At 30.4% G+C, this 14,278-nt stretch overlaps 1 protein-coding gene across 1 annotated transcript; it reads right to left on the reverse strand.

Moving 5' to 3' along the window:
• Positions 1-1,009: 1,009 nt before the first annotated feature.
• LOC111397492 (CEN-like protein 2) lies at positions 1,010-2,762 on the reverse strand. Its single transcript, XM_023024486.1, has 4 exons — positions 2,490-2,762; positions 2,114-2,175; positions 1,604-1,644; positions 1,010-1,455 (listed from the first exon to the last, which is right to left on the reverse strand). Exons 1-4 carry the CDS (start codon positions 2,688-2,690, stop codon positions 1,238-1,240), a joined length of 522 nt encoding a protein of 173 aa, XP_022880254.1. The 5' UTR covers positions 2,691-2,762; the 3' UTR covers positions 1,010-1,237.
• Positions 2,763-14,278: the final 11,516 nt, after the last annotated feature.

Raw genomic sequence — 14,278 nt, forward strand, 5'->3', positions numbered from 1 at the left:
TGTTGTATTGTGTATGTAATTATCATGTAAAAAGAAAGTGAGAGGACTGAGATTGGAAAGAGAGGGTAAAGGATGAAACAAAAAGAGGAGAGAGAGAGAGTTGTAAGTGAATAAACTAGAAAGTCATAGAAGCCAGTATGCCATCATGTGTTTTATTGGAATGAGAAAATTTCGTTTGGCCTTTGGGGGAATAAAATAATAAAATATTGGATAGTGGTATTTGATGATCAAAGTTGTGTAACTTCATTTCATTTCATAAAATTTTATTTTTCATGTCTAAATTCAATCGTGATGATCTAGAGTAGTCGGATGAAGATGTTTTAGTTATCCATATATATCGATAATTTTTTTTCAAACATTTTATTTTTATTTTTCAAGCATCGTATTAAATCATTCTATTATATATCGAACATTTTTTATTTTTATTTTTTTACAACATTTTTCCAATTTTGATTGTGTTAGGGACGGATCTAGGTTTGGACTACAAGTCGGACTAATACGTAACAAACTGGGCTAACATGTAAAAAAATTAAATGTACACATAATTTTTTTACTTATTTTTATTTATTGATTTTGGCCCTAAAAACTATTAAGTGAGCTGGGGAGGGGACTGCCCAGCCCAATCTCTTATATTCGGGATTGTGCCCTACTAATTCAAAATTTTTGCGTCCGCCAATGCTTATCATGGAAGCCCGACCTTGGTGTTTGGGTAAATGTGGGAGGACAAGATCAGGCTATTGAGTTCGAGATCGAGCTAAAAACAATATTTGTGAACACCACCTCCTAGTTTTAATTTAAAAGAACGAGTGCGATAGCAATGGAATTATACCAACATTTACCACATGAAACAAAGTCACTTGTGAAAACGATCTTTTTATTGTGGAAAATACGATATTGAGGAAATATACCAATGTTTACTCTAGAAACAATATGTTTGGAAGTTCTTTTCAAAATTATATCAAGGTCAAATTCGAGTCGGATTATATAAATCGTACTAGAGAAATCCCGACAATTCATATAATGTATACAATTTTTCTTTTTTCTCTTTATCATCAAACATTAGTGGATAATAACAAAAGCAACATTATAAATTTTGGAACAGTTACTATTACAAGTTGATTGTTGTACTCGGATACGAGGACTTTTGATGAAGAAGCAGTGGATTAATTATTAGCAATTCCAGATAACAGTCAACCTACGCAGTACAGGCAGACCTCTTATTATTTTCTGCATATTTTCAGCGTCTTCTTGCAGCTGTTTCCCTCTGACAGTTGAAGAACACAGCAGCCACAGGAAGGCCAAGTTCATTTTCTTCTGCAAATTTTCTGGTGTTGAATTTATCCCTGGAAAGTGGTGCATCCATTGTCTGCCTTTTTTTCTGCTTGAAGAGAACAAATACAAACCTGTGAATCCCTATGTTCGGCTTTGGCATTTCATAGCTCACCACTTCTCTTCCTGCGTAAAATTATTCAACCAGATGTCATTACTACTGAGTAGGATCGCCCCTATATATGCGTTTGTCGGCTATTTGAATCTGACATGCACGTCATAAGGCATGTTTTCTATTAGCTTAAACTTCTCGACGTTAGAGTAAAATACATACCGAATGAGGAATCAGTTGTGCCTGGAATGTCTGTAACTATCCTGTAGCGGGATCCAACCAAGAAATTATGGTTGTCACTTGTCAGTAGAAAGCTACATATGTGTAGTGTAATTTTTTCTATTATTAAAAAAATCATTTTTATTTTCTTCTCATCTTCCTTAATTCCGTTAATTTAGTTGAACTCAAATACCAAGAAACCTCTTTACATCATTCCCATTTTTTTTATTTTTTTTATTTTTTTAAAAATCTGTTTCAAGCATGAACATTCTGAACTGGTGAAATTAATAAAATGGTTCAACAAAATTAATGTAAATGCAAATTTGCAAAAGCTGCTGGGTTACCTTAATTAGTCTTATAATCCAAAGAAAATCCTAGTTAATTAAGTCCAGTCTTGTGAATTATTTCTGTCGTGCTTTTGCGTAGGTACATATCCTATGACAGGTTAGTCAACTACTCTTTTCCCTTTGATGTTATAATTTACTGCTTTTGAGAGAAAACTGTAGAGCATACCAGTGTAAGTGTTCCCTAAGGAAGGGATCACTAGGACCCGGAACGTCAGGGTCTATCATAATCTGCAAGAATTAACAAACCTAAAACAATGAAAAATGACAAGAGATGAATAAAAGGAGAAAAGATTCATGTGGGAAGTTGAAATTTACGTGGAATAAGGCTTAGATTGTGGCTGTTGTATTTCAGAAAGACATGTATGAACCCAATATACTTAAAAAAAAATGTATTCACGTAAACAGACTCCAATTTTTTCGGGAAATATTGTAGCCGACTCTATATGTATTAGGCCAACACTTTGTTTCTTCTTGTTGTATGTAAGAATAATACATACGCAAGAAATATATAGAAGTTTGTAGAACAATAGGAGGATATGTACCAGAGTGAAGAATGATCTCATATCACCTCCATGAACCTCAACCTTAGGTTTAAAGCTCACTGTGGAAGGAAACAACTCATGGCCATTGTAGACATGCTTTTTGGAGTTGTAAGTGACAGACATTTGAACTGTTGGGGAGAAATCATCAATAACATCTCTTATAACTCTTCCAGTTACAAGAGGATTTGATATTCTCGCCATTACAAGAGGAAAATAATTACAGAGAAAAATCTATTCCACAAGTCTGTTTGGGTTTTTTGGGGGTGGGGGGGTGTTTTCTTTTGAATGTAGAATTTTCGCTGAATGCCTCATATTTAAAGTGACAACAAGCACTTAGAATAATAGTTGTTTATAGAAATAGGGGGAACCAAATAAAAGCTCTCTACTCTCTGTTGGATGCATAGGGTTTAGTCATTATCTGGCATGTAACCAGAATAAATGTTTGCAGATATTTTGGGAAAAAAAAAAAAAAAAAGCTAGAAAAAAGATTGCTTTACATTATAATCTTCTCTCTCTATTAAATTGGTAGATGTAACACGTAAGCCTAATTTTTTTTTTCTTTTTTAATCATACATTCTTCAAAGAACACTATTTTGGAAATCATAATATCGAAAATGAGGGTGGGGTTACATGAGAGATTCCACCATGGGGATTCATTTTTTAATTTTTTCTATAATAAAGTAAAGATAAATGGAATTTTCAGTGTTTGGACATTTGCAAGTTTCCAAAAGTGCTAAAACCTTTGGTATTTGAGGTATGAAAAGATGGAAATTTCACAAGGGTGTTCTGTTGGAACCTTCCCCAAAACATATGTGACCAAAGCTGCATATAGAGATAAGGAAAACAAGAAATTCAAGGCATAAAGAACCTCCACATTGTTGAAGATAACCTTGGTTTGGGATTGATTATTAGTGATTGATATGCGCATTTTATGCACTTATTTGGATCATATTACTAAGCCCCCATTTGGCCCCCATTTTGTGGTAAAATTAATGGGTGGAATAGTATTTTTTTGAAAAATGAGTGGTTGAAAAAGAAGGAAAAATTTTCAGTTTACGTGTAATATTATTTTATGGAAGATTGTGTAGTTGAAAATAAGAGAGAAAAATAAAATGTAATAGAATGAAAATTAATGGGGCCAAACGAGGGCTAAGTTTTTATATCATGATAATGTTGATTTTTACTTAACTTGGGCTAATTTTTGTTTCTTTCATTGATGAACCTATTTCTAATGCAAGTGGAAAAGAAAAATGGAGAAATCTAAAGTATGAGGGTTAAATTATAACATTTTAATAGTTGATTCAAACTACAAAATGAAGATTAAAGATGTTTCGGGTTCAATTGGATGTAATTAAAAGTCAAAGGGTTGAAATTGCAAGAGATAATTTAAAAGAATCAAGAATTGAATTTGGTGACTAAAATGTAACATTTGAAAGTTTTTATAACTGGGTGACTGCCCAACATCAAGGAACAATTATTGTGGCAAAAAAGTTAGCTTGGGCAGTCTACGGCGAAAAAATTCTGATTTCCTTATCTAACTAAAATTCTTATAGAAACAAATTTTGGAAGGTATTTTAAAATCATAAGGCTGTCTCTAAGCATTCAACACGCATTACAACACATTCATAAGGATTTTTAGAGGCAAGAATGTGAAGATTAACATCAAGACGCAAGGATTCAATTCAAAATTTAAATTGGTGATGTCTTCTCTTTATTATTCAATTTGTTTTCTTCTTCCCATCATACTAAGCTAGATTTGTTTGTGCTAAAAGAACGATGAACCATGTGATATGACTTTTTAATATTTAGTTTTACATTCTTGACATTAAAACACGGTTTGAAATTTGAATGGTTTATATGGATTTATTTTCTCCACAATTATTGTGCACGTGATTGTGTGAATTTGATGGCCTGTTTCATGCATTCGAAAGAAGAGGAATATGCTCGATATGCTATAAATCATCGTAGGGTCTGATAGGGGATAGAAATATATCGCTATGCTCTATGTGAATATTTAAATGTTCTTAAAAATTCATGATTCTTGTGTATTCGCATTTATCATAGAAATATAGTCAGATCATATATAAGAATAAGTTCAACATTACTCGAGAGAGATTATTAAATAAAATAGGAACATCGATCCGTTAAAATTCAACTGTGTTGTTTAAGTGTAAAACTAAGTTTAACAGAAATTGTTGTATGGGGATTCGCGATCTTAGTATGTTTGTTATTCATTAGAACACATCAATTTGCATCAATCATAAATTGCATTTAGTTAGTTAAATCACTTATGATTGCATACGTAATTTAGTTTAGTTATAATTTGCATCATAACAAATACTCTCATTTTTATTGTTTCGGTTAAGGTCACGGTAATAGAAATTGAACTAAATCAATCTCTGTGGGACGATACTTGGACTCAACATTCACTTTATTACTTATTAACGAACTGTACACTTGTGATGTTTTAGATTGAAATATATTTTTCGTGAACAAGTTTTTGGTGCCATTGTTAGAGATTGAGTTTTAGTTTGATTTTATTTATTGTGACACTAATTCGAACTTCTGCTTGTATTCTTGTATTATTATTTTTGTTTCATTTTAGTTTTTTTTTTCTTTTTTCCCTCTCTTCTTCAGGCTATAAAAAAGAACAAAAATAGCAGGATAAAAGATTACTGTTGTTGATTTCAACAAGATGCTCGTATGTGACTTCATCATAAGGCAACAACAATTGGCAACTAAGAAATTGATGAGAGGAATATGCTTGTAGGAGATTTCATTATAGGACAGCGACTACGAGATATAAACGCAAAATGTGAACTAGATGAAACTATCCTAGGTGACTTGCCTATTGCATTATTTCTCTCACCAAAATTTGAATTCTATGAAATTATTTGTTCCACCAATTATTAATGAATATCAATTAAGAGAATCATGTCCATTTGACTTCCAACAAATAGAAGAGGAGAAGACTTTTCATGAAGATGTCATTGTTTCTTTTTTAAAAGTTTTTGATACGAACATTGAACTCGAGAAAACTTCAATTCAAGAAGAGGAGCATGAAAAGATCGAGAAATTAATCATAATGGACAAAAAAAAATTGTAGCATTCGAAGAAGAAGAAATTAGTATGCAATTCATTGATTTCATCGTTCGCTCAAAAATTGAGTTTGTGATTAAACCTTATGAGGAGATTGAGGTGTACATTGTTGAGTTTGAAACAGATGATGAGGGGAAGTCATACTACTTAGAGAACGTCAAGGTCAAAATTTAGAAGAAAGTTGGAATATGAAACAAAGCCAAGTTAAGCAGGACATCCAAAGCCATATTTAAAGTGCCATGAAACACTTGTGCCAAAAGTCGAGCTCTAGACTATAAATCGGGCTTTTAATGAGAGGCAACCCATTTTTCAATCCATTTTCACTTATTTTGATTAGCTATTGCATTATAGGTTTGTTTTGGGCCATGGTTAGGAATTCTTGCATTTAATGAGTTTTAACACATTTTAGGTAGTATTTTAAGACTTGCATTAGTGATTTAGACATTTTTATCTATCAAGTTCAATTTACTTAGGCTCATCGTTCACATCCTAGGATTATGTTGAGCTTACACTGATATGGTATGCATTATTAAGGTTGCACTTAAATTTCAACCACCAAACTATTTTGAAAAACTTGTCATTGCTTAGATATAGGATTTTTGCAGAGATGATGCTCTGTTAAATAGTTTTTCTAATAGTTAGAAGATTAAAATTTTTTTGTTTGAATTCATTGCAAATATTTAAACCTTATATGCTATAACTAATATTTATTTTATATTTTTGGAACAGCAAATTAAAGCCTAACAACAAGAAAAAGTGGCAATTGTCATTACATCTACCAACTGGACCAGCTTGATCCTTATGCCTATCCGCATCTACCCCGACGAGTTTCTGATCCTTGCTCCTTTACTTTGATTATTTTTTGCTTTTACATTGGAAACAATATAATATTTTAGTTTGGGGTGGGTAGGTATTAGGATACTTGGAACCGATATATATTTATTTTTCAACTGCTGACTGATTTTGTATAACTGTGGAAAAAAAGTGCCTAGTTAGCGTAAAACGACTTGCTGCCTATGATGATGTTTATTTGTTTGAATTGAGTATAGATTTGATTAGATGCCGGACAAAACCATAACTTATGCTTTTACTCAAAAACTTGTACATGTTAAATTTGATTATTTAAGCACATAGTCATATTGATTTATCACTTATGTTGAGGGCCTTGAGGCATGACTTAATTAAGTGGAATTAATTGTTGATGTTGTTGACCTAGATTTGAATAAATTTTTCCAAGACCTTCATATAGAAACCAAACTGCTATAAATTAGTTTGGGCATGGGAATGTTAGTGTTTGTTTTCATAAAAGTGTAATGGTTTGTAATTCTCGGATCCCAGCGTTAGTTGAAGGAGTTTGAGTTAAAGAGTCTGATCATTTAAATGTAAAAAAATTCAAGTGTCATGCATCTGTTACTTCTTTTCTTAGCTTTTATGACTTGAGTGTTTAAGTCTGTTAGGGTCCCTAAAAATCTAGTGTCCTATAGTCGTCTGATTTGGGAGTCATCGACCTAAAACTAGTTACAATGATCATTTACAAAGTTTAATGAAAAGAAGTTTTGCACATAAGATGTCAAAAGGTGAAAAAAATTAGATTTTCATAAAAAAAATGATGCATCTTTTAACTCTCTTCGTAATCTTTTTTACTCGAGTTATTAAATCTGTAAGGATATTTAAAAACCTGGTATCCTATAATCGTTTGACTTCAGAGTTATCGATCTAAAGTTCACTATAGGGGTCATTTAGAAAGCTTAATGGAGAGAAGTCTTGCACAGGAGATATAAAAAAAAAGGAAAAGATCTAAATAATCAAAAGCGAAATGTGCCAGGTAAAGACTGTGAGATTTGAACTCTAGAGATTGGTAGTGTGACTTTGAAAAAAAACTTACCATCTTATTTCTAAATTTACAAGTATCTAATTTTGATCACTTGTGTGGAAAATACAGTATAATAATTTCAGAAATCCCTATGTGCTGGAAATACCTCGGGATTGGAGAAAAAAAAAACATAAGAAGTGATTTTGCATGAGAGGTGTGAGAAAAAATTACCATAAGAGGATTGAGATTATGAATAAATCGATGACACTTGATTAGTTGTGTTCTAGTATGAGGGCATACAATAAGTTGTTCAACGTTGAGTCTAGTATTTGTGATTTATTTTTAGCTAGTTATATAATTTATGCCTGAGTTTGTTTTGTTCAAGGACGAACGATTTTAATTTGGGGGTATTTGATAAGTGCATTTTGTGCATTTATTTGGATCATATTACTAAGTTTTTATTTCATGAAAATGTTGATTTATTTCGATGATGGACCTGTTTCTAATGCAAGTGGAAAAGAAAAATGGGAAAATTCAAAGTATGAGGGCTAAATTGTAACATTTTAATAGTTGATTCGAACCACAAAATGAAGATTAAAGATGTTTCGGGTTCAATTGGATTCAATTAAAAATCAAAGGGCTGAAATTGCAAGAAAATGGATTTAAAAGAATCAAGAATTGAATTCGGGACTAAAATGCAACTTCGAAAGTTTTTATAACTGCGCAACTACCTAGTTATTTAGAGTGGGCAACCGCCCAACATTAAGGAACAATTACCGAGGCGAAAAAGTCACCCAAGCCAATTATGACAAAAAAAATTTCTGATTTCCTTATCTGATTGAATTTCTTATGGAAACAAATCTTGGGAGGTATTTTAAAACTCTAGGGCCGTCTCTAAGCATTATAACACTTTCATAAGGGTTTTTAGAGAGGAGAACGAGGCAAAAACGTGAAAATTGACATCAAGACACAAGGATTCAATTCAATATTTAAATTGGTGATATATTTACTTTATTATTCAATATGTTTTTTTCTTCCCATCATGTTAGGCTAGATTTATTTATATTAGGAGAACGATGAACCATGTGATATGATTTTTCAATCTTTAGTTTTACATTCTTGACATTAAAACACGTTTTTGGAATTTAAATGATTTATATGAATTTATTTTCTCCATAATTATTGTCCACGTGGTTGTATGATTTTAGTGGCTTGTTTCATGGATTCAAAAGAAGGGGAATAGGCTTGACATGGTATAAATCATCGTAGGGTCCGATAGGGAAAAGAAATATATCACTATACTCTATGTGAATCTTTAAATGTTCATAAAAATTCATTCATTCTTGTGTATTCGCATTCGTCGTAGAAATATAATCAGGTCATATATAAGAATAGGTTCAACGTTACTCCAAAGAGATTATTGAATAAAATATGAACATTGATTTGTCAAAATTCAACCATGTTGTTTAAGTGTAAAACTAAGTTTAAAAGAGATTGTTGCATGAGAATTCGTGATTCTAGTACGTTTATTATTCATTAGAACACATCAATTTTCATAAATCATAAATTACGTTTAGTTAGTTAAATCACTTATAATTGCATACATAATTTAATTTAGTTATAACGCGCACCATAACAAACACTCTTATTTTTGTTGTTTCAGTTAAGATCACGATAATAGAAATTGAACTAAATCAATCTTTGTGGAACGATACTTGAACTCAACATTCACTTTATTACTTGTTAACGAACTATACAATTGTGGTGTTTTATATCAAAATATATTTTTCATGAACAGTAATGTTTTAGGAAGAATAGTGATATAGATCACAAAATATATGGATAATAATGAATAATAGTTTTTAATACATGGTAGAAACTAAGGTTTGACTTCATCATGGAAATAGAATTAACTTTTAACTTACTAAACTGTTTTCTACATAGAGGCTAAGATTTAGATGATATATACATGGGTCTCACTCTAACATCTTACTTTTGTAAATTAAATAGTTCAACATGATATCAGAGAAGACAAAGATCTTGACTTATAATCTGGTTGCCATCCACGTGTTAAGATTGTGCTATATAAGGTTTTGATTAAAAAATGAATATCGCCTATGCGTGAGGGATATGTTAAATATAAATTTTAAACGATATATATTTGACAATATTTAAGAACTTGACTTTTTAGATCAAGTGATTTTACACACATTAAGGCCATGAGCAAATAAACGTATAGAAGTGTGAGATGATGCAAATTAAAATGTGAACTTTCTTTTTAATTAATTTGAGAGTCAATTACATAATTTTTTTAGTCAACAAGTTCATTTCATTACTACATATTTCATTGTGTTTAAAACTAAGTTAAACTTTTAGTTTTCTTGTTTAGTAATATAGATTTTCAACAATCATTTTTTCACTAATAAAATTTTCTTTCTCATATTAGAAAAGTAACTTTTAAGTACAATTATATACGTTATAAATCAAAGAAATCAAGTTTTGTTTTACCTCTCCCTCTTCTTCACTGTCCACCATGGAATGCCTTTTTCCATTTTTTTCATATTCGCACAATTTCTGGCTTCTGTATCTTAATATTCATTCAGATTATAAATGCATTTTTTATCCACTTGCAGAGCAAATTTAGTTACTCCAATAAGGGACCTGCTCTTTATCCATTTTATTTATTGTTTTGAGGGTTCAGAAGTTCATCATTAATCTCTATTGTTTCAGGCACTCAACTGGAAGAAACATTAATGCAATATGCTTTTGACCATTGCTATCCGTGACTGAATTTACCAATTAATAGGTTGAATGGTTTTTCATTTTTTTTTTTTGGGAGGGAAATCCCCTTATTTTTATTATTTGTTATTCTATTTACAGTCTGACCTTTTCTAGATTAATAACCCAATATAATTCATGATTTCAACCGCGTCTTATGGACATAATTTAATATTTCGGCTATCTAATAATTAATACAAAATATCGTAAAATTAATTAGCACAATCATGTTTCTTAGAGAACATTTATCTAGAGTACCATGTTTCTTTGCTATTGCCGTGATGTTGAACTGTATAACTCGAAGTACCTTATGATTTAGAAAATTGATGAATATATGAGTAAAGAATAGTATTTTAAAAAGCTTAATAAGTGACGATGTGTGAAGGTCAAGCTTCGTATTGGTGCGCAACTAGACGATGTTTAATCAACATAAAAATCATTTAATTTTACATACAAATTAGGCGTAAAAACGTAAAAAAGTATTTTCTTATTTTAATATTATATTAAATTTTTAATCAACATAAAAATCATTTAATTATACATACAAATTATAGTACCAAATGCAATTTTAAGAGTGTAATAAAACAAATATATTTCCGAACAATAAACAAGATATATTATAATAGTGCTAATCGAAATATATGGAGAATTTTTAATTTTTATTAATTAGTAAAAGATAGAAAAATGATTAATTAATAAATAACTATTTATACAATTATACACACTACAGCCAAACCAAATATACAATACACTACAACCAAACTAAAGGTACAATATACTACACTACAGCCAAACTAAAGGTACAATATACTATAGTTAAACCAAAAGAATTCTTATCTCACATCGAAAGTTTACAACAAAAAATCCTTTGAGTTGCCCTCTATAAATTAGTGAACAATAAGGGGGTAAACAACTTTTTGTGCATTTCAATCTATTGTCCTAAAAGTTGAAAATTTTATAATTATTAATTTCTGGACCTTTCAATCCAATTAACCTAAAAGTTGTGAACTTCATAAAAAAAATAAAAAAAATAAATGATATTAATAATGCACTCCAAGGCGTGCTTTAAAGCAATCAACAAAAGTGTTGACCGCTAAATTAACGCATTGGTCCTATGCGTGGTGTTTTTGTCATGACTCGCACCTAGGCGGGGCCTAGGTGTTTCCAAGGCACGCCATTTAGAACACTAGTAAAGAAGAGCACCAAATTTATCTTTGTTAATCGAAGAGGGTCATTATCCATATCTTCTTCGACTTCCTCTTCATGAAGTTCTTGAGACAATTAATTGCTCTTTCATCTGGTATTTTCTCATGAGCAAGTTGTTGCTCCTCTGAATTTAAAAGGACGTTAATAGACATGAGGCAATGAACTGAAAGTTAATCAATGATAATCACAAGTTCTTTTTATATTGTTGTTCGTATAGACTCTTCAATTTCTTGATTTTCTTCTTCAAAGAGAGGTGTACTTAAACCAATTGGTTAGTGTTCTATAAATTACTAACATCCTTTAGTTAATAAATTTTTGTATAATGGATCGCATTAATTTAAAGAGATCATATCTAGTAGTGTCTAATATTATCTAAATATTAGACATTAGTGTTTGTTCCCTATGGATATCAGGGATAGGGGCATGGCCCCTTGCTCTGATATATTCGCCTTTGCTCATTTAATAGGCATTACAGTGGAGGAATTTTGTCAATATAAGCAAACTGACTTCCATTTTGCACTCCTTTTACCAGTTTCAACAAAGGAATTTTGCATTGGTGATCCATATTCAAAAGGGGTCAATATTGGGTTCTCTTAGGTTCTAGCCATTAGCAAAAAACCAGAATATATTTTCCATATTTCTAGCACTTCTACATTGTTAAATAACAATATCGACAAACTTTTCAAAGAGAGCAAAAAACTAGGATCCCGTTCATTAATAACATGTTTGACACGAAGATTGATATAGGATTAGGCAATATTAAAAAATAAAAATAAGTTACAATCTTGTTTCCAATTTTGTACGATCTTATATAATCAAGCACAACATGCACTAATCGTGCTTTCAAGTATTGCATCCTACATGTTCTTATAAATTATTTATGAGTAATACTTGATGCTCAGTACTGGTTATGTATAGATGAACAAAAATGAATAAGCTTCTTTAAGCCAAGTTATGCATAGAAAAATTAGCTATAAATACTATTAACAAACAAGATTTTAATTTTTTTTTTTGTTGGTTAAATTATGTCCAATGATGTCCCATCCCACCTATTAAACATGTTACTAAAAGTTAAACTTTTGAAATTGGTCAACCTCTCATGCTGTAGTTAGATTAAGAGCATGTTTGGCTAGGCTTAAAAAGTTTACTTACAATTAATAAGTTAGTCTAAATAAATTAGCAAGTGGAATTGATAGACAGAAATTAATATTAGAATATATAGTATATGATTAATTTTCTTAACGAATCAATCTATTCATCTCAATGCTCCTTAATATAGAGTATCATATTGTGTTGATTAGAAGAAAGTGTAACGTTTCCAACGAGAAAATACATCCGTGTTTGAAGCTTGTGTCAATAATTTAAAAATCGAGTTGCTTAATTGATATGTCTGACTCATGTTTATAAACATTTCGTGAAATTCATAAATATTATTTATTTATCCGTCATTCATTTTTATATATTGATAGTGTCCAAACATGTTTTTAAGTTTACACATGGATGATATGTATTAAGGATCTAGTTTTTTGAGATGTCAAGTCCAAATCTTACTTTGGTTTACTAGGTCAATAGGCTTTTTGGATGGCAAGCCCAAGAAGTAGCCTATGACATAAAATAAATAAATAATAATTTTGTTACATATACATAATAATTTATATACATATGATGTGATGAAATATAATTAGATCATAATAATAAATAAATAATATTACTTGTACATAATGATTTACATATAGATGATGTGTCAAAAAGATAGTAAGAAATTTTTATTTTTTATTTTTTATATTTGGTTGAAGAAATTCCGACTCAATCGTATTTCACCACATCATATTTATGTAAACAATTATGTACATATAGCACAATCAAAAATAAATAATTTGTCTTTATTCTTAGAACAAAAATAATATGCAAGTGTAATGTTGTGTCTTTCAATTTAAACTTTTTTTACCCATAGTTGTGTCCTTTCAATTTTATGCTTGCGCACGGAATTATTCCATCTTTTCATTTTAAAATAACAATCTTTATGAAAGTTCATGAACCTTGCATAAATAATCACATCCAAAAATTAAATATATGACATTCACAGAGCATATATTAGTATATAAATTATTCCTCTCTTTTTCTTTAATATTTGCCCACCTTCTGCAAATGTTTTGAATCTATTTTACAAAAAACTTTTATATCAAAATTTGGTGATAACGACAGAAATTATGTGATTGAGGTTTTATTTACATATGAATCAAAATTCATTCAATCTTGTTAGACAATCACTCGAGAGATATGGAGCCCTAGATGGAGCAAAATTATTTTAAAGGCATGACTTCAATTCATGAGGCTCATATAAATATTAATTAAATTTAATTTTGTTTATTGATTAAATTGTTACTATTGATTATATCACATCAACAGAATTGGCTCCGTTTGATTGCAAGAACAAAATTTGGGTGAATCGAATTGCCTAAAATTTATTTTATTGAGAATTGTTAATTAAATGTGTTTGACTTGTATAATTTTTCACATGAAAAATGTTGAAATTTTGGATTTTTTGATGTTCGTTTGACTTTATTTTTCATGAAAATTGTCAGTTAAAGAGATATAATTTGTTACAATTGTGGATAAAATTTGTTTCCATAGCCAAAAAAAGAGGAAAAAAACTGGAAATTGATATTCCACCAAAACCATGGGAAATCAATTTCCACAAATTCAAGGCAATGGGGTCACATTGGTGGGGGAGGGAAAATTCCTGCAATTAAACAATCAAAAGTTAGAAAATGGACATTTTCCATAGAAAATTTCCCCTATCAAACATACCCTTAATTTTGATGAAGCACAATCAAAGATGCTAGGAAATTATGATGTCTAGCTATTTCGAAAATATATTCTTGAATTTGAG

This window comes from Olea europaea, chromosome 1, assembly GCF_002742605.1.
Source record: "Olea europaea var. sylvestris chromosome 1, O_europaea_v1, whole genome shotgun sequence".
Taxonomy (NCBI): Eukaryota; Viridiplantae; Streptophyta; class Magnoliopsida; order Lamiales; family Oleaceae; genus Olea; species Olea europaea.

Excerpts from the sequence above, each read along its gene's own strand:
- LOC111397492 (XM_023024486.1), bottom strand. The coding sequence starts at position 2,690 with ATGGCGAGAATATCAAATCCTCTTGTAACTGGAAGAGTTATAAGAGAT. Across the intron at positions 2,176-2,489 it reads TGAGATCATTCTTCACTCTG|ATTATGATAGACCCTGACGT; the intron begins GTACATATCCTC and ends TAATTCTTGCAG. Across the intron at positions 1,645-2,113 it reads CTTAGGGAACACTTACACTG|GATAGTTACAGACATTCCAG; the intron begins GTATGCTCTACA and ends ATCCCGCTACAG.